This window comes from Gigantopelta aegis, chromosome 8, assembly GCF_016097555.1.
Source record: "Gigantopelta aegis isolate Gae_Host chromosome 8, Gae_host_genome, whole genome shotgun sequence".
Classification (NCBI taxonomy): Eukaryota; Metazoa; Mollusca; class Gastropoda; order Neomphalida; family Peltospiridae; genus Gigantopelta; species Gigantopelta aegis.
The window spans coordinates 56,998,700-57,018,776 of record NC_054706.1 but is presented as its reverse complement, the minus strand read 5'-3'; the positions used below and the strand labels follow the sequence as shown (position 1 = coordinate 57,018,776).

The 20,077-nt window shown below is 39.2% G+C and overlaps 1 protein-coding gene across 1 annotated transcript in view; it reads right to left on the bottom strand.

The window, feature by feature from the left end:
- Window positions 1–11,397: 11,397 nt before the first annotated feature.
- The window catches only part of LOC121378598 (cholesterol transporter ABCA5-like), a 196,305-nt gene continuing 187,625 nt past the window's right edge, over window positions 11,398–20,077 (bottom strand). The window contains exons 23-25 of the mRNA XM_041506858.1: window positions 19,031–19,263; window positions 17,302–17,357; window positions 11,398–14,205 (exon numbers count right to left, since the gene is read on the bottom strand). Coding sequence (XP_041362792.1) covers window positions 13,948–14,205; window positions 17,302–17,357; window positions 19,031–19,263 — 547 coding nt within the window. The 3' untranslated portion in view covers window positions 11,398–13,947. The remainder of the gene's footprint in view (window positions 14,206–17,301; window positions 17,358–19,030; window positions 19,264–20,077) is intronic.

Genomic DNA, 20,077 nt, shown 5'->3' with positions numbered 1-20,077 from the left:
GCAGACCGTATCTCAATATATGGTGTAGCAAAAGGGTCATGATTGTGGACCCCACAAACAGACTTTTAAAATATTTTGAAATTTTGATATGAGGCCTGATTGTTTTGATATATAATATATAAAGTATGTAAAATATATAGAGGTTATTACCAGTGTTTTTAGGTATCCTCCATATCATATATTAGGAATAAAAATAGTATTATGCGAGCCTATACATATATATATATATATATATGTGTGTGTGTGTGTGTGTGTGTGTGTGTGTGTGTGTGTGTATGTATATATATATAAATATATACACAGTTGAATCCCGTTGGCTCGAACCCCGTCGGTGCTCGAGAAAGTGCAATAAAAGTTAAACTTGGACAAGGGACATGAACTTGCTTTCCTGGCTGTGGGGAAAGTGCATATGAAAGTTCTCCGACACTGGAATAATTTTAACTTGTGTTTTTAAAGTAAATTTTATTAACTTACCATCTCTATTTAATTAACTTGTTTTATGGAAGTAATATTTACAAACAACTGCAAGCTGTTTATATTTATTGGAGATACAGTCCTCACTGGTTTAGTATAACTAGAGCTGAAAGGAAGAGATCTATCTGTTGAAAACGTACCTGTGAACATTAACTCGTAACTTTTAAACAAACTTGTAATTCTGGAAACTGGAACACTTCGGCTTTGTCATCTGTGTATGTTATTTGTATTCTCTGGACATTGTTGGGACGCGGCCACAACAATATAATATAATATAATATATATATATATATATATATATATATATATATATATATATATATATATATATATATATATATACACACACACACATGTATGTATATATATATATATATATATATATATATATATATATATATATATATATATATATATATATATATACTCTTCAAAAGAAGAAACGCAAAACCACATTGTCGTAACATTTGGAGAATTGATTTAATTATTGAATGGTGAGTCGGATAATTACCAAATGTTGCAGGATTGTTCACAATTCACTCTAGTCCATTGTGAGTAAGTGATAGGACACACCACCAAGGTCAAGGTCATCTGGAGTCAATACCGGGTGTGGCCTCCGCGTGTGTTGACAACTGCCTGGCACCGCCTGCCCATTGAAGCAACCAGAGTACGGATGACGTCCCGGGGGATGGTGGCCCACTCGGCCTGCAAGGCTGCTGCCAGCTCGGGCAGGGTCTGGGGCTGTGGTTGTCGCTGTCGGAGGCGTCGGTCCAACTCGTCCCATAGATGCTCAATTGGGTTCAAATCCGGTGATATCGATGGCCAAGGAAGGACATTAATGTTGTTGTTCTGTAGGAAAGCCGTTGTGAGACGTGCTGTGTGAGGCCTGGCGTTGTCATGTTGGAACACTGCGTTGGCGTTGGCCATAACTGGAACGATGTGTGGCCGGAGGATCTGGTCAATGTAGCCCTGTGCATTCAGGTTGCCCTGCACGTGGACCAGGTCAGTTCTGCCAGTGTGTGAGATGGCTGCCCACACCATGACACTACCCCCGCCGAATCTGTCCACTTCCTGCACGCAGTTTGCCGCATAACGTTCACCACGACGCCTATACACGCGACATCTTCCATCATGACGTCGGAGCAGAAATCGGGACTCGTCACTGAACCACACCTGACTCCATCGCAGTTGAGGCCATTGTCGATGAATCTGGCACCACTGCAGTCGGAGTCGACGGTGTTGTGGTGTTAAGATGACACCTCGAACTGGACGTCTGGCACGAATTCCTACCTCACGTAGGCGGTTCAGTACGGTCTGGTCGGATATCCTGCGCAAACCTGGTATTGCTGCGGCTGTGGAGGTGGCAGTAGTCAATCGTTCCCGAAGGTGGCGTACCCGGATGTAGCGGTCCTGCCCGGGGGTAGTGACCCGTGGTCGACCGGATCTAGGGAGGTCACGTGTTGATCCATGTTGCTGGTAACGGTCCCACAGTCTGGAGATGGTGCTTGGGGACACATGGAATGCCCTGGCAACGGCCGTTCTGGATTCGCCTGCGTCTAGTCGGCCGATGGCATTGTTTCTCTGTGGTTCACTGAGACGTGGCATGTCCTGGATTGTCAACTGTCGGCCAGATACAGAGGCCAGGCAAGCGAACACCCTGCACTTTTATACTGTCGGTGTTCATGTTGCACGTGCAGACAACGCACGTGCAGTGGTGACATGGTTTGCACGTGGCTGCGTTTTTGCGAATATTCACATTTTGGAACTTTATTGTACAGTAGCTGCGTTTTATCGAATGTAACCGTGGGAATGTGTTTGGGACATGCAATGACCTTATATTCACAAAGCATGAACCGGTAGGAAACATAAAATCGGAGTTATAACCCATTTGTACCCTTTTGCGTTTCTTTTTTTGAAGAGTATATATATATATATATATATATATATATATATATATATATATATATATATATATATATATATAACAAAATTACATTTTGAAAAAATATAATAATAAAACTACTACCAACAGTTCAGTTATTTAATAATTACATGTTTCGGCATATTGCCTTTTTCAAATTAACAATAAGATGACGGAACGTCATCCTGACGTCATTCTCATCCTGACGTCATTGAGACAAACAGATTATTTTTTATACACTCATTTCCATTATTGTAATATTGTTTTATCAATTTGTACAGGATCTGCGTAGATACAACAGTAGTCTAAAAACAGCAGGTTAATGCATTGAAAAGTAGCCGTCAAAACAGACATTAGACCACTAACTGAACGTATTGAAATTTTAAAGAACAATGTCACATTTTAAATAGAAAAAGGTAATAATAAGTGTATAAATGCATTTTATAGCAATCTGTTAAATTACTATAAAGACAAGATTATTTAATTAATTATGGAACATGGAAACACAAAGTAATGTCACTGTACTACATTGGATATTTATAACGTTACTGAATGCCTAAGATGAGTTTACATGAAATATAACGTTATCATTAAGGCCATGTGGCGTTTTGGTTCTCAGTTCGTGTATCCAAACATTTTCTCTAACTAGTCGATGATGTTCATCACTGCTAAATACTTGTTCAATAGGCATAAAAGAAAAGTTAGATATGGAATGATAATTCGTATTAAAGTGGGTATTAACCAACGTAGATTTGCTAGGATATAAATTGATGTCGCTACGATGTCCATTCATACGTAAAGACATCTTACCCCCTGTTTGTCCTACATATTGCATACTACATTTTGTGCAAGTGATAAGATAAATTACGTTTGAAGAACAGCATGTCATAGTATGTTTTATGGGATAAACGCGTCCAGTTTGACTGCTTTCAAAGTGCGTTTTTTCTTCAAGGAATTTGTCATTTTTACATTTACTTTTACCACATTTTAATGCAGAGTGCTTTTTATTATCATCATTAGATTGTAGTTTAGAATGAACAAGCATGTCTTTAAGATTATGTGGTCTTTTAAAAGGAACAATTGGTTTACTTTGTGCTAGTATGTTGAGTTTACTTGACTGTTCGAGAATTCCCCAATATCTGTGTAATATATGGCCAATATTTGGTAGGCATGGGTTGTATGTTACGACAAAAGGTATCATTGTTTTTTGTTCAGACGTAGATGCAGGAGATTCGATATGTTTTTCTTTGGGTCCAATTGATTTTTTTTCTATAGCATTATTTACAATGGCAGGAGGGTAAAGTCTATTCAAGAAGTGTTTTTTCAAACTATTTAGTTCAGTTTCTAACGTGTCACTGTTTGAAATGATTCTGGTGTACCTTTTAGCTTGACTGAAAGGAATTCCTTTTTTACATGCCTTGGGGTGAGCTGATTTGAAATGTAAATATTGGTGTGTGTTTGTTACTTTTGTGTGAACAGTTGATGAAAAAGACCCACTATCTGTTTTAATGACATCGACATCTAAAAATGTAACTTTATTCCTTGAATATGTGTATGTAAATTGAATGGTAGGGTGCTGTTGATTGGCAGATTCAATGAATTTATTAAGATCTTGTTCAGAATGGTCCCAAATAAAAAATATGTCATCTATATATCTAAGCCAAAGTAGCGGCGATCTAACACATTTGCTCAGCAGAACTTTTTTAAAACAACCCATAAATAAATTAGCATAACTTGGGGCCATTCTTGTACCCATTGCAGTGCCTTACATTTGGATAAAGTTTTCACCATTAATTTGAAAATTATTTGATTCTAATATTGTTGCAACTAGTTTACTAATTGTTTTAATGGGTATGTTGGAGTTGTAATTATCACCAGTTAGAGTTCTTTCTATTGCTTCAATCCCTTCGTTGTGAGGAATGTTTGTATATAAAGATGAAACGTCCATAGTTACGAGGAATGATTCTTTGGATACATTTGGTATATTACGCAATTTTGTAAGAAAGTCCGATGTGTCACGTACATATGAGTCTAATTTTTCGACGTGTGGCTTCAGAATGTCATCTATGAGACACGAAATACGTTCTGTTGGTGAATTACATCCGGATATGATTAGGCGTCCTGGATATCCAAGAGGGAGGTCTTTATTAACAGTTTTGTGTACTTTAGGTAAAATGTAGAACTGTGGAGTCTGACGTTCCTCGTGTTTTAAACATTTAAATACATCCTCTGTAATTTCTTGATTATTGCGCATTTGATGTATTATTTTGTTAACAATTTTTATATGAGCCTCAGTTAAGTCTGTTTCTGTTTTTTTTTTGTAAAATCGCTTGTCTGATAGCTGTCTCTTGACTTCTGCAATATAACTGTCTTTGTTCATAATTACAATGGTAGAACGTTTGTCGGCTTTTTTATGACTATTGAGTCATCCATTATTAGTTTCCTTAGAGCCTTCCTTTCACTTTTTGATATATTTCCAAAATGTTTCTTTTTGTTATTTTCTTTCAATATGCTTTGTGTTATAATGTGTATGAAGATGTCAAGACATTGGTCTCTTCCGGGAGGTGGTGTCCAACTTGAATGTGGCCTAAACTTGGAAAATAATAGTTTGTATTTGTCATTATTAGCATCATCATCATTAGTAATATGTGTTTTTTTGCCAAAATATTCTATTAACCGTAAACGTCTACAGAATTTGAATATATCACCTGCTAAAATATTTTGGTTAGCGGGTTTTGGAGTTGGACAAAATGACAATCCTTTTCCTAAAAGTTTGTACTCTATATCGTTTAGTTTTTTGTTGGAAATGTTAATTATGTTCTTCTTTGCCATTTTGATTTCGTCATGTTTGCGTTTAATACGTTTCCATTTCGCCCGGTTTTTGGTGGAGATAAATCTGCGATTTCTACTAACCTTGTTAGTTTGATTAGGGTTTTGTTTATGTGTGCTACTATCTCGTCCTTCGTCTGCATCCGATTTATCGGTTTCAGATTGTTGTTTCTTTTTCTGGGAAGAACTGTTTTCCACTCCGACCCATTTTGTTCGTTTTTTTTTAACATTGTGTGATGTTTTAACATTCCTATTTGTGTTGTTTGTTGCCTTCTCCTTCTCTTTAGATTGCAGCTTTGCTGGTGTGCCATTTTTGTTAGTTAAGCAATTACGTTCTGGTACATTTCTTTTGACGATTTGCGAATACAGCAATGTCGTTCCAGAGTTAGCATCAGTAGGTTTCTGGGGAAAACCACTTTTATTCTTCAATATGTGTGTTTGATCGACTTGTTTTTTTTGTTTTTTGTTATCCTCGTTATTTGTTGATGTCTTTCCATCATCTTTGCTTTTTGGTTGTTTGGATAACATGCCTGTAAACTTCTTTTCTTTACGTGAAATCAGTTTGTTCCTTTCATGTTGTACTTTGTATTTTATGTTATTGTCAATCATGAACATTATTTTCTTGTCGTTGTTTAAATCTTTTAAGATTGTTTCATGGAGCATGGTTATGTCTTTTTCAAGCGTTTGTACACGTAGGCAATGATATTGTGCGATTGTTTTGATAATTGTTAATGACGCTTCTTCCAAAGTTTTCTCAATTGCTTGGACAAATCTTGAAGATTGTTCGTTAATGTGTAACCTTGATGGTAATTTTACTTTTAAGCCTTTCGGAATAATGGAAGCTTCAATATATTTATCAAGGTACTCACTGTGGAGGTGATGCTTTAGCTGCTTATTGACTAATTGTAATAGTTCCTGTTCCATATTGAAAGTATTCCTGTTTGTCATGGTATAAATAAGAAAAATAACCTGTAGCACTGGATCTGAAGATACGATTATGGTAGTAGTTAGTCTTCTAATGAAGTCGAATTATAACAAAATTACATTTTGAAAAAATATAATAATAAAACTACTACCAACAGTTCAGTTATTTACATGTTTCGGCATATTGCCTTTTTCAAATTAACAATAAGATGACGTAACGTCATCCTGACATTAGAAATAGATTATTTTTTATACACTCATTTCCATTATTGTAATATTGTTTTATCAATTTGTACAGGATCTGCGTAGATACAACAGTAGTCTAAAAACAGCAGGTTAATGCATTGAAAAGTAGCCGTCAAAACAGACATTAGACCACTAACTGAACGTATTGAAATTTTAAAGAACAATGTCACATTTTAAATAGAAAAAGGTAATAATAGGTATGACCACTTTAGAAAAAGAAGAGAAATATAAAACAATTGGGGGCTACCATTAACTTATATCTTATTTTATAGCTGGTTATGTCTTTACTTTTTCAGTCATGGGCATGGGCAACTGTATTAACGTGCCCCTATCCACAGAGGTTCAGGCACGCCCACTACGGATTTAGCCTCTGACTTCGCCAGTGACTAACTCCGGAGCAGGGGGGGGGGGGGGGGGGAAGGGGGGGAGGGGGGGTGGAAGTGGGCGGAATTTGGAAAAAAGCCATTTAGTAAGGTCAACGCGAGCGCGGACCGAATAGCAGACACTTCGCAAACTTGAAGTAACACCGAGTGGGAGCCGTGCTCTGGTTGGCTGAATTTCGATTCCTCGGTGAAGCCTGTATTTTACCTAAGTCTACAAAGAGTAACTGCTTCCAAAACATGTCTGGACTCTAACATTTGACCCAAAATAGTTAAGAATGCTCAGCCAAAAGGTTTTTAAAGTGATTTTGAGCGATCGATCGGGCGCCAAAGTAAAATGCGTTAGACTATTTATAAAAAAAATAAACTTAAGAATTTTGAACTCAGTCGAAAACGTTTAAAGTCTAACTAGCCCAATAAAGGAGGTTGTTACCTGTCCTAGGAAAGGTTGGCTTCTAGGGGGATCCGATGTAGTCGGTGATCTCAAGATGCTGGAGGAACTGCCGGTAAGCGGAGTCTGCTAGGATCTTGGTGATGGGACGGTAATGTGGACCCGCGACAGTCTTCAGGACTCGGTGTAGTGTCGGGTTGTCCATCTCCGAAACCTCTTCCGTCTCGGTCCTCTTCCTTGGTTGGGCGGCGTTGGGCGGTCCAGAAGAAGGAGTCGCCGCCGGCGGTTTAGCCACCGGTTTTGACCCCCCCCCCTCCCCCTGCGCCGCCGCTGGCGCACGTCTCCTCTTCCTCCACCTTCCCTTCTTCTCGATCCTGTCTCCGTACACCAAAGTCACGGTTGCCCGTGACCCGGTGTACGAGACTCGGTACTCCAACAGAGCGCCATAGGTTGCGATTAGTCCCCCCAGGTTGGGGGGTAATCGCACAGCACAGTCAACGACGTGTGAATCCAAAGGCTGCATAACTGGGAATGTTTTCAGTCATCTTAAATATTATAAATTAAATGTGTTTATATGGCCATGTCATGTAAAAGCTTTGGGTTTATTTTCTATCAAAGTAAAGTTCCATTGTAATTCTCTGATCGTAATTGAAAAACAAACGGACACTCAGTAACTTCCGTTACTGGTGGGGTAATTCGATTGGTTCTCAGCATCCTCACTGAATAGTAGACGACTTCCCATTGGCTGTACATAATGTAATCTGTATGTATGGTCACTTTATTGAGTCTCAAGAAACTAAACAAATGAGGTATTATGTTAGGTGTTTCATTGTGTCTAGCCAGTCATGATTGTTAAATAAACATGAATTGTTGAAGGCGGCGGTCATTGCAGATGTCCCGTGTTCGGATTATTTAAGGGACACCTGATCTTTTCAGCTGTAATCAACGGTCATACTCCACTGAAGGATTTGCGGTGACATAAAACAAACAAATGAGTCAAACATGCCACATGGGTAATAACCTTCAATTACACAAAATATCTTCTGCAAGTCAATGTTAGCGTTTGTGAAATATATCAACGAATACGTTTGCATGCAAAATGCCACCGAAAAATCGTACTTTAACGTTAGAACAGAGAATCGACGTTATTAACAAATCTGAGAAAGGCACTTTAAGTGCGCGAAAGATCGCCGATCATTTTGGTGTAGGACGTTTTCAGATTAAAGAAAATAGTTAAGCACCTCCAGATATGATTACTTATATAATATTGGCATGCATTGCAACTGAAATTGCAATGACGATTCTGACAGGCATGGCGTTCCATAGAAAGGATGAGGTCGTGCAAGCATGACAATGGTGTCACATCTCATCGTCGCGTGCACGTGCAACATGCCACCCATGATTTTTCCAAAGTGCAGTATGGGTGCGTGCCCAAATTGGGTATTTAACGTGGCCGTCTTGCACTGTTCGATCATTATCAGTGGATCAAAGATCACAAATAATCGGAATGCGTAACGCAGGTATGACGTTCAAAGCCATCGGCCGTCAGCTGGGGTACCACTACACAGTAATTAGCAGACTCGTCAGGACACATGCCGTAACCAACTCTGTGAAGGATTTGCCATGGTCAGGTAGACCTCGTGCAACATCAAACCGTGAAGACGTAGCACTGGGGCGGCTGGTACGGCGTCTACCGTTTGCAACAAGCACGGCGCTGAAACGTGAGTGGCTGCCCAATCGCCAGCTCTCTACAAGAACGGTGAGGAACTGCCTCAAACTGTTGGGATTGGCGTCCAGACGAGTCATCAAGCGTCCCTTACTGTCAGAACGACACAAACGCTTACGTTTGGCATGGTGTCTAGCACGGCGAGCGTGGAATCTGAGAACACGGAGAAGGATTTATTGGTTCGACGAAAACCGGGTCCTGCTCCACGTCACGGATGGGCGAATGAGGGTTTGGAGGCGGAAAAATATGGCTTATGCACCCAAGAACATCCAACCAACTGTCCCATACGAAGGAGGCTCGGTAATGATTTGGGGGTGCATCTCCCATGACTGCAAGCTGGACCTGGTCACCGTTCAGGGCAATTTGACAGGTGACCAGTACATCCGTCAGGTCCTGGAACCAGTTGTCGTGTCACATTTCGACAACCAACCAATCGCTACAAGGCCTCAGTACATGAATGACAACGCCAGGCCTCATCGTTCCCAGGCTGTGACGGCGCATCTCCAGAGCAACGCTGTGACGACTTCGCCTTGGCCCACCATGAGTCCCGATCTGAATCCCCTGTAGCACATTTGGGACATTCTTGGCCGTCGAATACAGAAACTGGACCCCCCCCCCCCCCCCCCCCCCCGTACAGAATCTGAGAGAATTGGAAGCTGCTTTGCATCGGGAGTGGCTGTTGCTGCCTCGTCAGAAGATCCGACACTTGACTGGGAGGGCGAGGAGCAGGCTTGAGGCGGTCATCCGAGCACGTGGAGGGTACATAAAGTACTGAACGTTTAGACTGTCAGTGTCGTCTAGATAACATTTTACCCAGAAATGACAATCTACAAATGTCGTATGGACTCTGTAGATGCATACTTATAACGGGTATATTTTGGGGTGAAAACACGACTGGTGAGGTTGCGACCATATTGTGATTAAAAATTCACCACAGCTGACAATTGTTTGTGTTTTCCTATTGTCAGAATGTTGTTCTTGCCTTTCACATACATTGCCATGACTTCATTACGTCAGTAATTGCATGCCAAATTTTTTTTCATTCGTCAGTCAGAAATTTCATGGGGGTGCTTAACTTTTTTCTTTGTGTATATATATGTCTGTGTGTGTATGTATGTATATATATATATATCTATATGTCTCTGTGCGTATGTATGTATGTATGTATGTATTTATGTATGTATGTATGTTTATTACCCTTACGTATAACTGAATAAAGCTATTCTTCAGGGAGTATGTATCACCACTTTTCTTTTCCGAGGATTTTGTTAATGTTAGTCTTATGTAAAGAACAAATCGGTTTTCGATTTTAAAATACGGCAGTTCTGTAAGGGTTATTCCCCCCCCCCCCCCCTTTTCACATTCATAATCAAAACCTGGTGATCAAATGCCCTGTACTTTTCAGTTGTGGACTTAAGGGTGGATCCAAGATATGTGCCAGAGGTACATGTCCTCTGCCTAAGAAAACAAAAACCCCCACCTAAAATGACTTTTCGTTTCAACAATTTGTTTACATTTTTCATTAGAGTGAACTTTTCAGGGTGTTGTTCCTTCCAGGCATAATACAGACTTGACTTTAATCTTTTAACATGCTCCTATACCACAGAGGTTTCAAGCATGTCTATCCCGGGGCCCGTCTCTGAACAAACCAAAATATAATAGGGGAATTTAAGTATTTTGTTTGCGCAATTCGAAATTAATAATAATATAAAAATCCAAATAAAAATAAATTAATAACATTTTTGACGCTTAATTTAAGAGCGGGCAGCCAAAAAAGAAAATAAACATAACATTTATATTTAACCATAGACCTTGGGGAGGTAAAGAGGTTAAGGTAGGAGTTTAGGCCAAGGCCACATGAAGTTATTTAGTGATTGGGAGAAAGATAGGGACACCGGGCCTATTGGGAACCACGGTGTGACCCGCCAGGAGCGGGTAAGGGGAACAGGGCACCCCCCCCCCCCCGAACATACCCGGACACTCCCTACGGCCAAAACCGCCTACGCTTAAGCGCCTAACCTACTTTTCCCGCCCCACACCATCCCACCTTAAAAGAATCCCCCCCCCCCCCCCCCCCCCCCCCCCAGCCAGCCCAACCGCTGTGCCCTCCAATTCCGGTGTTCCTCAAGAAGTTTCAACACGAGAACCCACCCGGAAGCCAGCATACACAAGGCAAAACCCCCAACACAAAATCGCACCACAGCAGCGAAAACACCGACATCTGCGCTCCGACACACAATTCTTTTTATTTCAATAATATTAAAAACAAGATAAAATAAGAAAACAGATTAAAACCGAGCACGCTTGTAAACATATTATACATAATTAAAAACAAAAACATCAAATTATAAATTGATAAATTATAAACAATAAATGGTCGAGCTAGCGAGTGGAGGAGTAGGTCACTGCCAGGTAACAACCTCCCCCCTCATACATACCTGAGGCTGACACATTCACGCTCATACATACACTTATACCACCAACACCAATTATAAAAATATGAATATAAAAATAATGTATATTTTTATTACAAAATTAAAAACATTTATGTTATACAATTTAAATACATATATTTAAAAAGTTTAAAATTTCGGAGAAAATTTAAATGAATATTATTTTAACAAGCGGCCAGGCGCGGCATATTCCAGATGAATAGGGCCAAGCCCGTGGGCTATTAGATTTATGATAAATGTAAGATCAACCCTCATAATACAGAAGTATGACGAAACAGCTGCTCAAGTGGTGTGCAGTCTACCTATAAATCTGGGACATTTATGGGTCATATTTGACAAGCTCGTTGGTCTTCTTCTTCACAAACTGAGGGCCACGACGTAGCCCAGTGATAAAGCATTCGCTTGATGCGCGGTCGGTTTGGGATCGATCCCAGTCGGTGGGCCCTTTGGGCTATTTCTCGTTTCAGCCAGTGCACCACGACTGGTATATCAAAGGCTGTGGTATGTACTATCTTGTCTATGGGATGGTGCATATGAAAGATCCCTTGCTACTAATGTCAAAATGTAGTCAGTTTCCTGTCCAACACTATATGTCAAAATGACCAAATGTTTAACATCCAATAGTCGATAATTAATACATCAATGTGCTCTAGTGGTGTCGTTAAACAAAAACAAACTTTAATTTACTTCTTCCCAAACTGCTTTTGGTAGTTGGCATCAACAAACTGACACCACGGTATGAGCTCACGACCTATAGTTGCATGATATAAGCATGCATACATGCATTTACCATATACAATATAAAAGTGGTGAAATTGTATTTTTTTAAAATAGTTTATTGAACAGAAATGTGTTACGGTTATGTGTTACGGTTACGGTTATGTCACGGTTAGGATCCCGAGTTCACTACCTTTCATATAACATAGGAAACATACATATATCAACAAACAATTTAACTAATAGGTGAGACGTACGCAATTGTCTATGCTAAATCTCGATTCAATGTAGCTTAATGAAATGCATTTTGTAAGTCCAAAAGTAGATTAACAGTTTGTTCTTGATTGGCAGATACTTGTATATTGGGACATATCTTAACATTCTAAGTAGCACAAGAAGCAATATGTTTTGAAACATGCAGGTGTCTGTGTTCAGCATGAACAATGTGTTGTCTATGAACAGTTACTCTTTGTTGGAGATGAACTGACAGTCCGCTATAAAATTCATCAGAGTTTGTACAGTTAAAAACAAATTATATCTGTTGATGAACAAGTCATATTGCTCTTTGCAGTAAATTCGTTTGAATTTATATTACATATTGAACCTTCAAGCAAGTGTTCACAAGTACCAGACCGTGGGTCATTACATTTTTTAACTCTGGGGCTGTGTCTTGATCTGATTATTTCGCCTTTTTTTTAGTATTTTCTTTAATTTTGCCGCGGTTGTCGTTTACTTTTAATTATTGTAATATTAGTTAGGATTTCATTATAGTATCGCTTAGTTGCAATATATCGAAACTGTGTATGCCTTTTGAAATAATTCGGTATTGTTGGGGTAAAGTGTGGTAGCAAAAGGTATTATAGCTTTAATGTTAATTTTTGCTGTATTATTTCGAAGAGTCGCTTGATCTTGGTTATGAGTTTGTTAATTACTTGCACAGGAAACGCCTGGTTTTACGGATTCAACCAGAAGAAAATGACTTCTATTTTTGTTACATTCCCTTGATTCGTGATCTGTTTAGGATATAATTAAGTGTAACAGAACTGATATTTCATTGTTGTTTATGTGCGGGTGAACATATTTAGTGTTAGTTAGATACATGCAGCTTGACAATACAACTTTTCGATTGGTTTTGTTTACAAACAAAAGTTTTACCAAATCTTATCACAAGAAATTGAACTTGAAACATGTCTTGAGTGTAACAACATTCCGCTATTTAACATGTTCAATGATTAATTGTGGTGCTGTATGTGAGGATAATGAGCCCAAATATAAGCCTGCATTATTCAGGAAACCTGCTTCAGGAAATAACAGTTCAGATTCCTAACCGTTTTATCTCACGAACTTCATTAAATCACATTGGAATGTATTTTGTTTCAACATTGTTTAAACATGTATAATATTTATCACAATTTTCTTTATTTGATTATACTACCTTTAAAATCATAAACATAGCTTCTCTTGTGAAACTAAAAGGTCCTTTTCAGTAGTAAAACTTATAAATCTTTGTTGTATTTTCCTGGATTTGTATATATCCATAATTGCTATGCTTTTTCATAATACATGGTGTCCTATATAAAACGGTATGCTTGATATGACATTTGATCAACATTGACATTTCAACACTTCTGTTACACAAAATAATTTATTTTGCACTCCGTTAGTAACCACTCAGTCCATAAATAAGCATAATAAAAAAGGTCTTTATCCTTTAAGTGTTTCTAGATATGCAAATATCTGTTCTGTGATATAAATAAAAAGTAACTATGGTTCTGGGTTACACTTGTTTTCTCATATAGCAGAATGTACAAATGTCTAGATACACACTAGTTTTCTACGGAGAAAACCAACTTAGTAATGTACAGTTTCAACAAAAGTATTAATTATTACAAATAAGTGATTTTCTTCTCATAATTTGATCCAGGACTTGGACTCCTCTTCCCTTTGTCCTTTGACTCTGAACTGAATCGGGTTTTGTTTTTGTGCTCTGGTTCAGGATTCGAACTGGATTTCATCTTGTTCCTTGTATCAGGACCGCCGCTGGGTTTCACACCATCTTTTGTTATGGACCGACGCACTGAGTCTCTCTGAAAAGGATGGCCGATGTCGTCATCATGCTGCTGTTTGGCGAAGTCCAAAAACACCTGAAACAGAAACAAGGTGTGATATATGGGACACTACTCTGGTAGCTTGCATGCAAGAGTTGTCGTTCGTTACTCGCTACATTTAACTTCCGTGATAAACATCGAAAATGCCTGTCCGTAGACGTGGTGGGATTTTTAATGTACCAGAAACAGAAGCAGCATCGAAACATATCACAGAACAAAACACTAATTTGGAAACATCCAGATCCTGAGCATTGTCTGGAGTCCTGTGATATAGTATACCTCATCCACTATGGTGTTGCTCTAACAGACGGGTATCTGGCTGATATGTAACTCTTAACACCAGTACATCTTTCGCGGCTGACATTCAATACGTTTTCTAATTGTGAGTGCAAATTGGTTACTAAAGGAAATCCCTCAGATTCACTCATTTGGATCATTTCATACTCACTCAGTTCATTCTCACACAAACATGTAAAATGGAACCTTTCATTGAAGAAATCAGTACCTCCAGCTTGGTTTTCCCAAAATGAACCAATCTTACTAAACACCCAGTAGACAGGTAAACGACCTTAGCAGGTCTAAGTAACTGCACAAGCAACGGCAATACACTTTTATGTATGGGTGTATGGGTGTGTATGTATGCATGTGTGTGCCTGTTTTTGTACATTTACGAATTAACTGCATTTAGTTTTCACTTTATGCAAATTAATTTTATGACTACACAGTTGATCCATACAAAGTGTGTATCTCTGTTTTTTTCGGTTTATACTGCATGAACCGAGCAATAATTACAATCAATTCTTGTAATTTAAGTTTATTACTTTAAGAATAGGATGCACACGAATTTGTATATATTTTTAGAATTGAATATGTTTATAGTGTTATTTGTGTAAATGTCGTTGATACTTGTTTTACGTCAGAATGCCAAAAAAAAATTTGTTTTAACGACACCACTAGAGGACGTTGATTTAATGACCATCGGCTATTGGATGTTAAACATTTGGTAATTTTGACATACAGTCTTAGACAGGAAGCCCACTACATTTTTACATTAGTAGCAGGATATCTTTTATATGCCCCATCCCATAGGCAGTATAGCACATACCACACTTCTCCAGTCTTAAGTACAAGAAACACGATCACGGATTTAGCAAGTTCAAAATCACAACCAATAAACGTAAACAATGATTAAATGTTAGATAACTTAAAATACGTAAATATGAACAAACATTTAATACACACACAGTAATAGTCGAGGTATTAATAATGTTTAAACTTAACAGAAATATAGAACATCAACATTACTTAGCAACTTTCTTTGCAGTTTAAACATTTTATATAGCCATTCTCAGCCTCCACTAAAGGTTTTTGTAGTGGGGGTTTCCCCAATAATTTTATCTTGACTTGAGAACAGACAAAAGGAAATGTAATTGAAGCCTAAATAATCCGGCTATTTGCAGAAAAGTAATGCAAGTGGGGTGCGGGAAGGCTCATGGGTTAATAATTTTGGTTCAATGAGATATGAATAGGGGAAAAATCCCCACACCGTTCAGCTAATCAGATTGTCGTAAAGTATATATATATTTACTCTTCAAAAAAAGAAACGCAAAAGGGTACAAATGGGTTATAACTCCGATTTTATGTTTCCTACCGGTTCAGGCTTTGTGAATATAAGGTCATTGCATGTCCCAAACACATTCCCACGGTTACATTCGATAAAACGCAGCTACTGTACAATAAAGTTCCAAAATGTGAATATTCGCAAAAACGCAGCCACGTGCAAACCATGTCACCACTGCACGTGCGTTGTCTGCACGTGCAACATGAACACCGACAGTATAAAAGTGAAGGGTGTTCGCTTGCCTGGCCTCTGTATCTGGCCGACAGTTGACAATCCAGGACATGCCACGTCTCAGTGAACCGCAGAGAAACAATGCCATCGGCCGACTAGACGCAGGCGAATCCAGAACGGCCGTTGCCTGGGCATTCCATGTGTCCCCAAGCACCATCTCCAGACTGTGGGACCGTTACCAGCAACATGGATCAACACGTGACCTCCCTAGATCCGGTCGACCACGGGTCACTACCCCCGGGCAGGATCGCTACATCCGGGTACGCCACCTTCGGGAACGATTGACTACTGCCACCTCCACAGCCGCAGCAATACCAGGTTTGCGCAGGATATCCGACCAGACCGTACGAACCACCTACGTGAGGTAGGAATTCGTGCCAGACGTCCAGTTCGAGGTGTCATCTTAACACCACAACACCGTCGACTCCGACTGCAGTGGTGCCAGATTCATCGACAATGGCCTCAACTGCGATGGAGACAGGTGTGGTTCAGTGACGAGTCCCGATTTCTGCTCCGACGTCATGATGGAAGATGTCGCGTGTATAGGCGTCGTGGTGAACGTTATGCGGCAAACTGCGTGCAGGAAGTGGACAGATTCGGCGGGGGTAGTGTCATGGTGTGGGCAGCCATCTCACACACTGGCAGAACTGACCTGGTCCACGTGCAGGGCAACCTGAATGCACAGGGCTACATTGACCAGATCCTCCGGCCACACATCGTTCCAGTTATGGCCAACGCCAACGCAGTGTTCCAACATGACAACGCCAGGCCTCACACAGCACGTCTCACAACGGCTTTCCTACAGAACAACAACATTAATGTCCTTCCTTGGCCATCGATATCACCGGATTTGAACCCAATTGAGCATCTATGGGACGAGTTGGACCGACGCCTCCGACAGCGACAACCACAGCCCCAGACCCTGCCCGAGCTGGCAGCAGCCTTGCAGGCCGAGTGGGCCACCATCCCCCGGGACGTCATCCGTACTCTGGTTGCTTCAATGGGCAGGCGGTGCCAGGCAGTTGTCAACACACGCGGAGGCCACACCCGGTATTGACTCCAGATGACCTTGACCTTGGTGGTGTGTCCTATCACTTACTCACAATGGACTAGAGTGAATTGTGAACAATCCTGCAACATTTGGTAATTATCCGACTCACCATTCAATAATTAAATCAATTCTCCAAATGTTACGACAATGTGGTTTTGCGTTTCTTCTTTTGAAGAGTATATATATGTAGACACAATGAAAATATGTTCAATTTGTTTTTAATATTTACCTGTTCCAAGGTAGACTGACTAAAGCTGTATTCTTCTACATTGTGTGAACTCTTCACTAAAAAAGGTCAACAATAATATATAAATAATAAAATGCATGCCAGATTTCTACTAGCGAATGTTACTGGGTGACTAAAGGAGGGAATGTCTATCGGTAGACGTTTTTAAGCATCCAACCTTAGTTTAAAAATAAACATGTTATCGTGTCTGATCGAGGACAAATTTAGCCATAACTGAATTAATAAAAAAAATCACAGTGACTGTCTGTAAAATGTACTTACATTTGTATCTAGACAAATTGAATGGTATTTATTTCCTGATAATATTTATTGGACTAGGTGAACACTGGTAGTAAATTGAAGTCTATGAGCACTGCAATATATTATTGTAGTCAGTGGAAAATATATTATAATAATAGAAAATTTGAAATACGTTTTAATGGAAATGAAGTTTTTGTTTGCAGTTCAGATAAGTATTATTATATTAATATAGTTATCTTTTTTCGTTTCCGATATTTTTAAAAGAAAAAAACAAGAGGATTTTTAAAGAAACAATTAATAAAATACGATATTTACTGACAAGTAAAGTAATGTCAGAACTCTTGCACTGTTATGAATTGGTATAAATGAATGAATGAATGAATGCATGTTTAACGACACTCCAGCACGAAACTTACATTGGCTATTGGGTGTCAAATTATGGTAAATCCAAACATGAAGTAATCAATAACATCGATATAAAAATCCAACAATCAAATTCAAACACAGTATATAGAACTGTTCAACCAATACAAATATCACAGATAGGTAAAATTAAAATTTATAATAAAAGTCAGTATCATGAACAAATTGCAATACAAGTTCAGGATGGAATCGATATAATTCCATCACATTTCTTCGAACACATACATGTGTACATCATATCTAGTTCCTTTCAGATGATTACACTCTACCAACATGTGGCATACCGTCAGTATACACTGACAGTGCTCACAATGAGGTGGAGGATCCTTCTTCAAGATAAATAAATGGGTCAAGTACATGTATGTATGTATGACGAAATGCGAGCACGACACACGACTATTTCACCCTTCATTGGACGATCTGTAACAAATCATCGACATGCACTGAAAATGCTGGGAAACTGTAATGTGACATATATGTCATGGAATGAACTTTAATGTTAACATTCCTGCAATTAATATAAATGAACGTCCGAAAGATACGTTCACTCGTAATTTTGTCAGTGTGAAAGGGTTAGCAGACGTCACATTGAGCAGCAGCAACCATTGTTAATTGTCACGTGATCAGCTGGTTGCGAGAATTCTTGCACCAGAATCACTACATACATTTTATGTGTAGTTGTCCAGAAGTCAGTTACATAGTCTTGTGCACATATAAGCCATCTCACAAAGGATACGTGGCGTTTTTTTTTTTTTTGGGGGGGGGGGGGGAGGGGGGGAGGGGGGGGAGGGCGAGGTTAGGTACACCTATAGCAAACGTGACTGAAATAAAGTTTTTTAATTGGGAATAGTTTTTGTCGGACTTATTTCCTTTTAAAAAATAATAACGAAATCAAATAATGAAATAACAAATCAAACGTTTGATGCGGGGACAAACTCAAAAGCTAACTTTAACAAGAAACTATGTAGTAATTTAATTTCAATGGCCTAGCAAATATAGCCAAACAAAAAATATACCAGTCACTGCAGTTTTAACAAATGACACTTACTGTCCTCCAGTGCTGAAAACGCCTCTGAGAGCATCTTTTTACTTTTGGGAATCCTGTACCAACCACGCTCGGCAAACCGCTCCAGGCAATCTATCTGTGAGAACAGACGAGCTAGGTGAGCTTCAAGTTTGTCCATATTCCTTTCAATGTCGTCTCGTCTACTGTGTAGTTTGATCTCCAGGAGATAGCCACTGCCAAACTTGTCCTTCAGATGCTGAGTTGGTCCAAGGCATCTGAAATGATGATAGTTCAATAGAAAGGTACAGGAGCATTGTTAATTTTCAAACCTCATATAATATTAAAGGGTTGGTCACGATAATTGTCAACATCTATGGAGATATTTTTGAGGTAGTGCTTAGCAATCACTGAGTTAGTGACTAAGACAAAACATCCCAACACCCGTTACATTGGTGTTAATTGGGCTGCTGCAGTGCAATGACATCGTTGACACTAGTTCTGTTGCCTCAAGCAAATGAGAGGCAGACTGCGGACATACGCCTTTATCTCCAAACACCTGTAGCAAGTAGAGTAGATCCATATGGAGACTGTTTTACCTGATGACATTCAAATGGCTCTTGTTACAGGATAAATATAGGCCACTTCCATTGGTCTTGTTCCTTCGATGTAAAACTTGTGGCCCATACATGACAGAAATACAGGCCTTCACCATCATCGTGTTACAGTATCGATGGCAATACTTGCATCATAAAAAACTGTCAAATTTTGACACCAAAAAGGAACCAATTCCACATCTTGATAATGATGTTCTGTAATTCTAGTAGCTGTCGGAAAGCCCAGCAAGAAGACAATCTCTCTGGTCAAAACCTCCAATGAAACGTCATATAACAGTTCATACGGTTCGACAAGGCTCATAAAACTAATTTGATCCCACTTTGGTGATCAGAAACGTTGAATCTTGTCTGAATGTTTAAAGCCTTTGATCATTGCATGTAATTCAGGAGCCTAGGCCAACATTTAATTAGTTGCTGGATCCCGATCAGTCACTATGACAAAGATGTAGCCTGCTATAGTAGAACGAAATTCTTT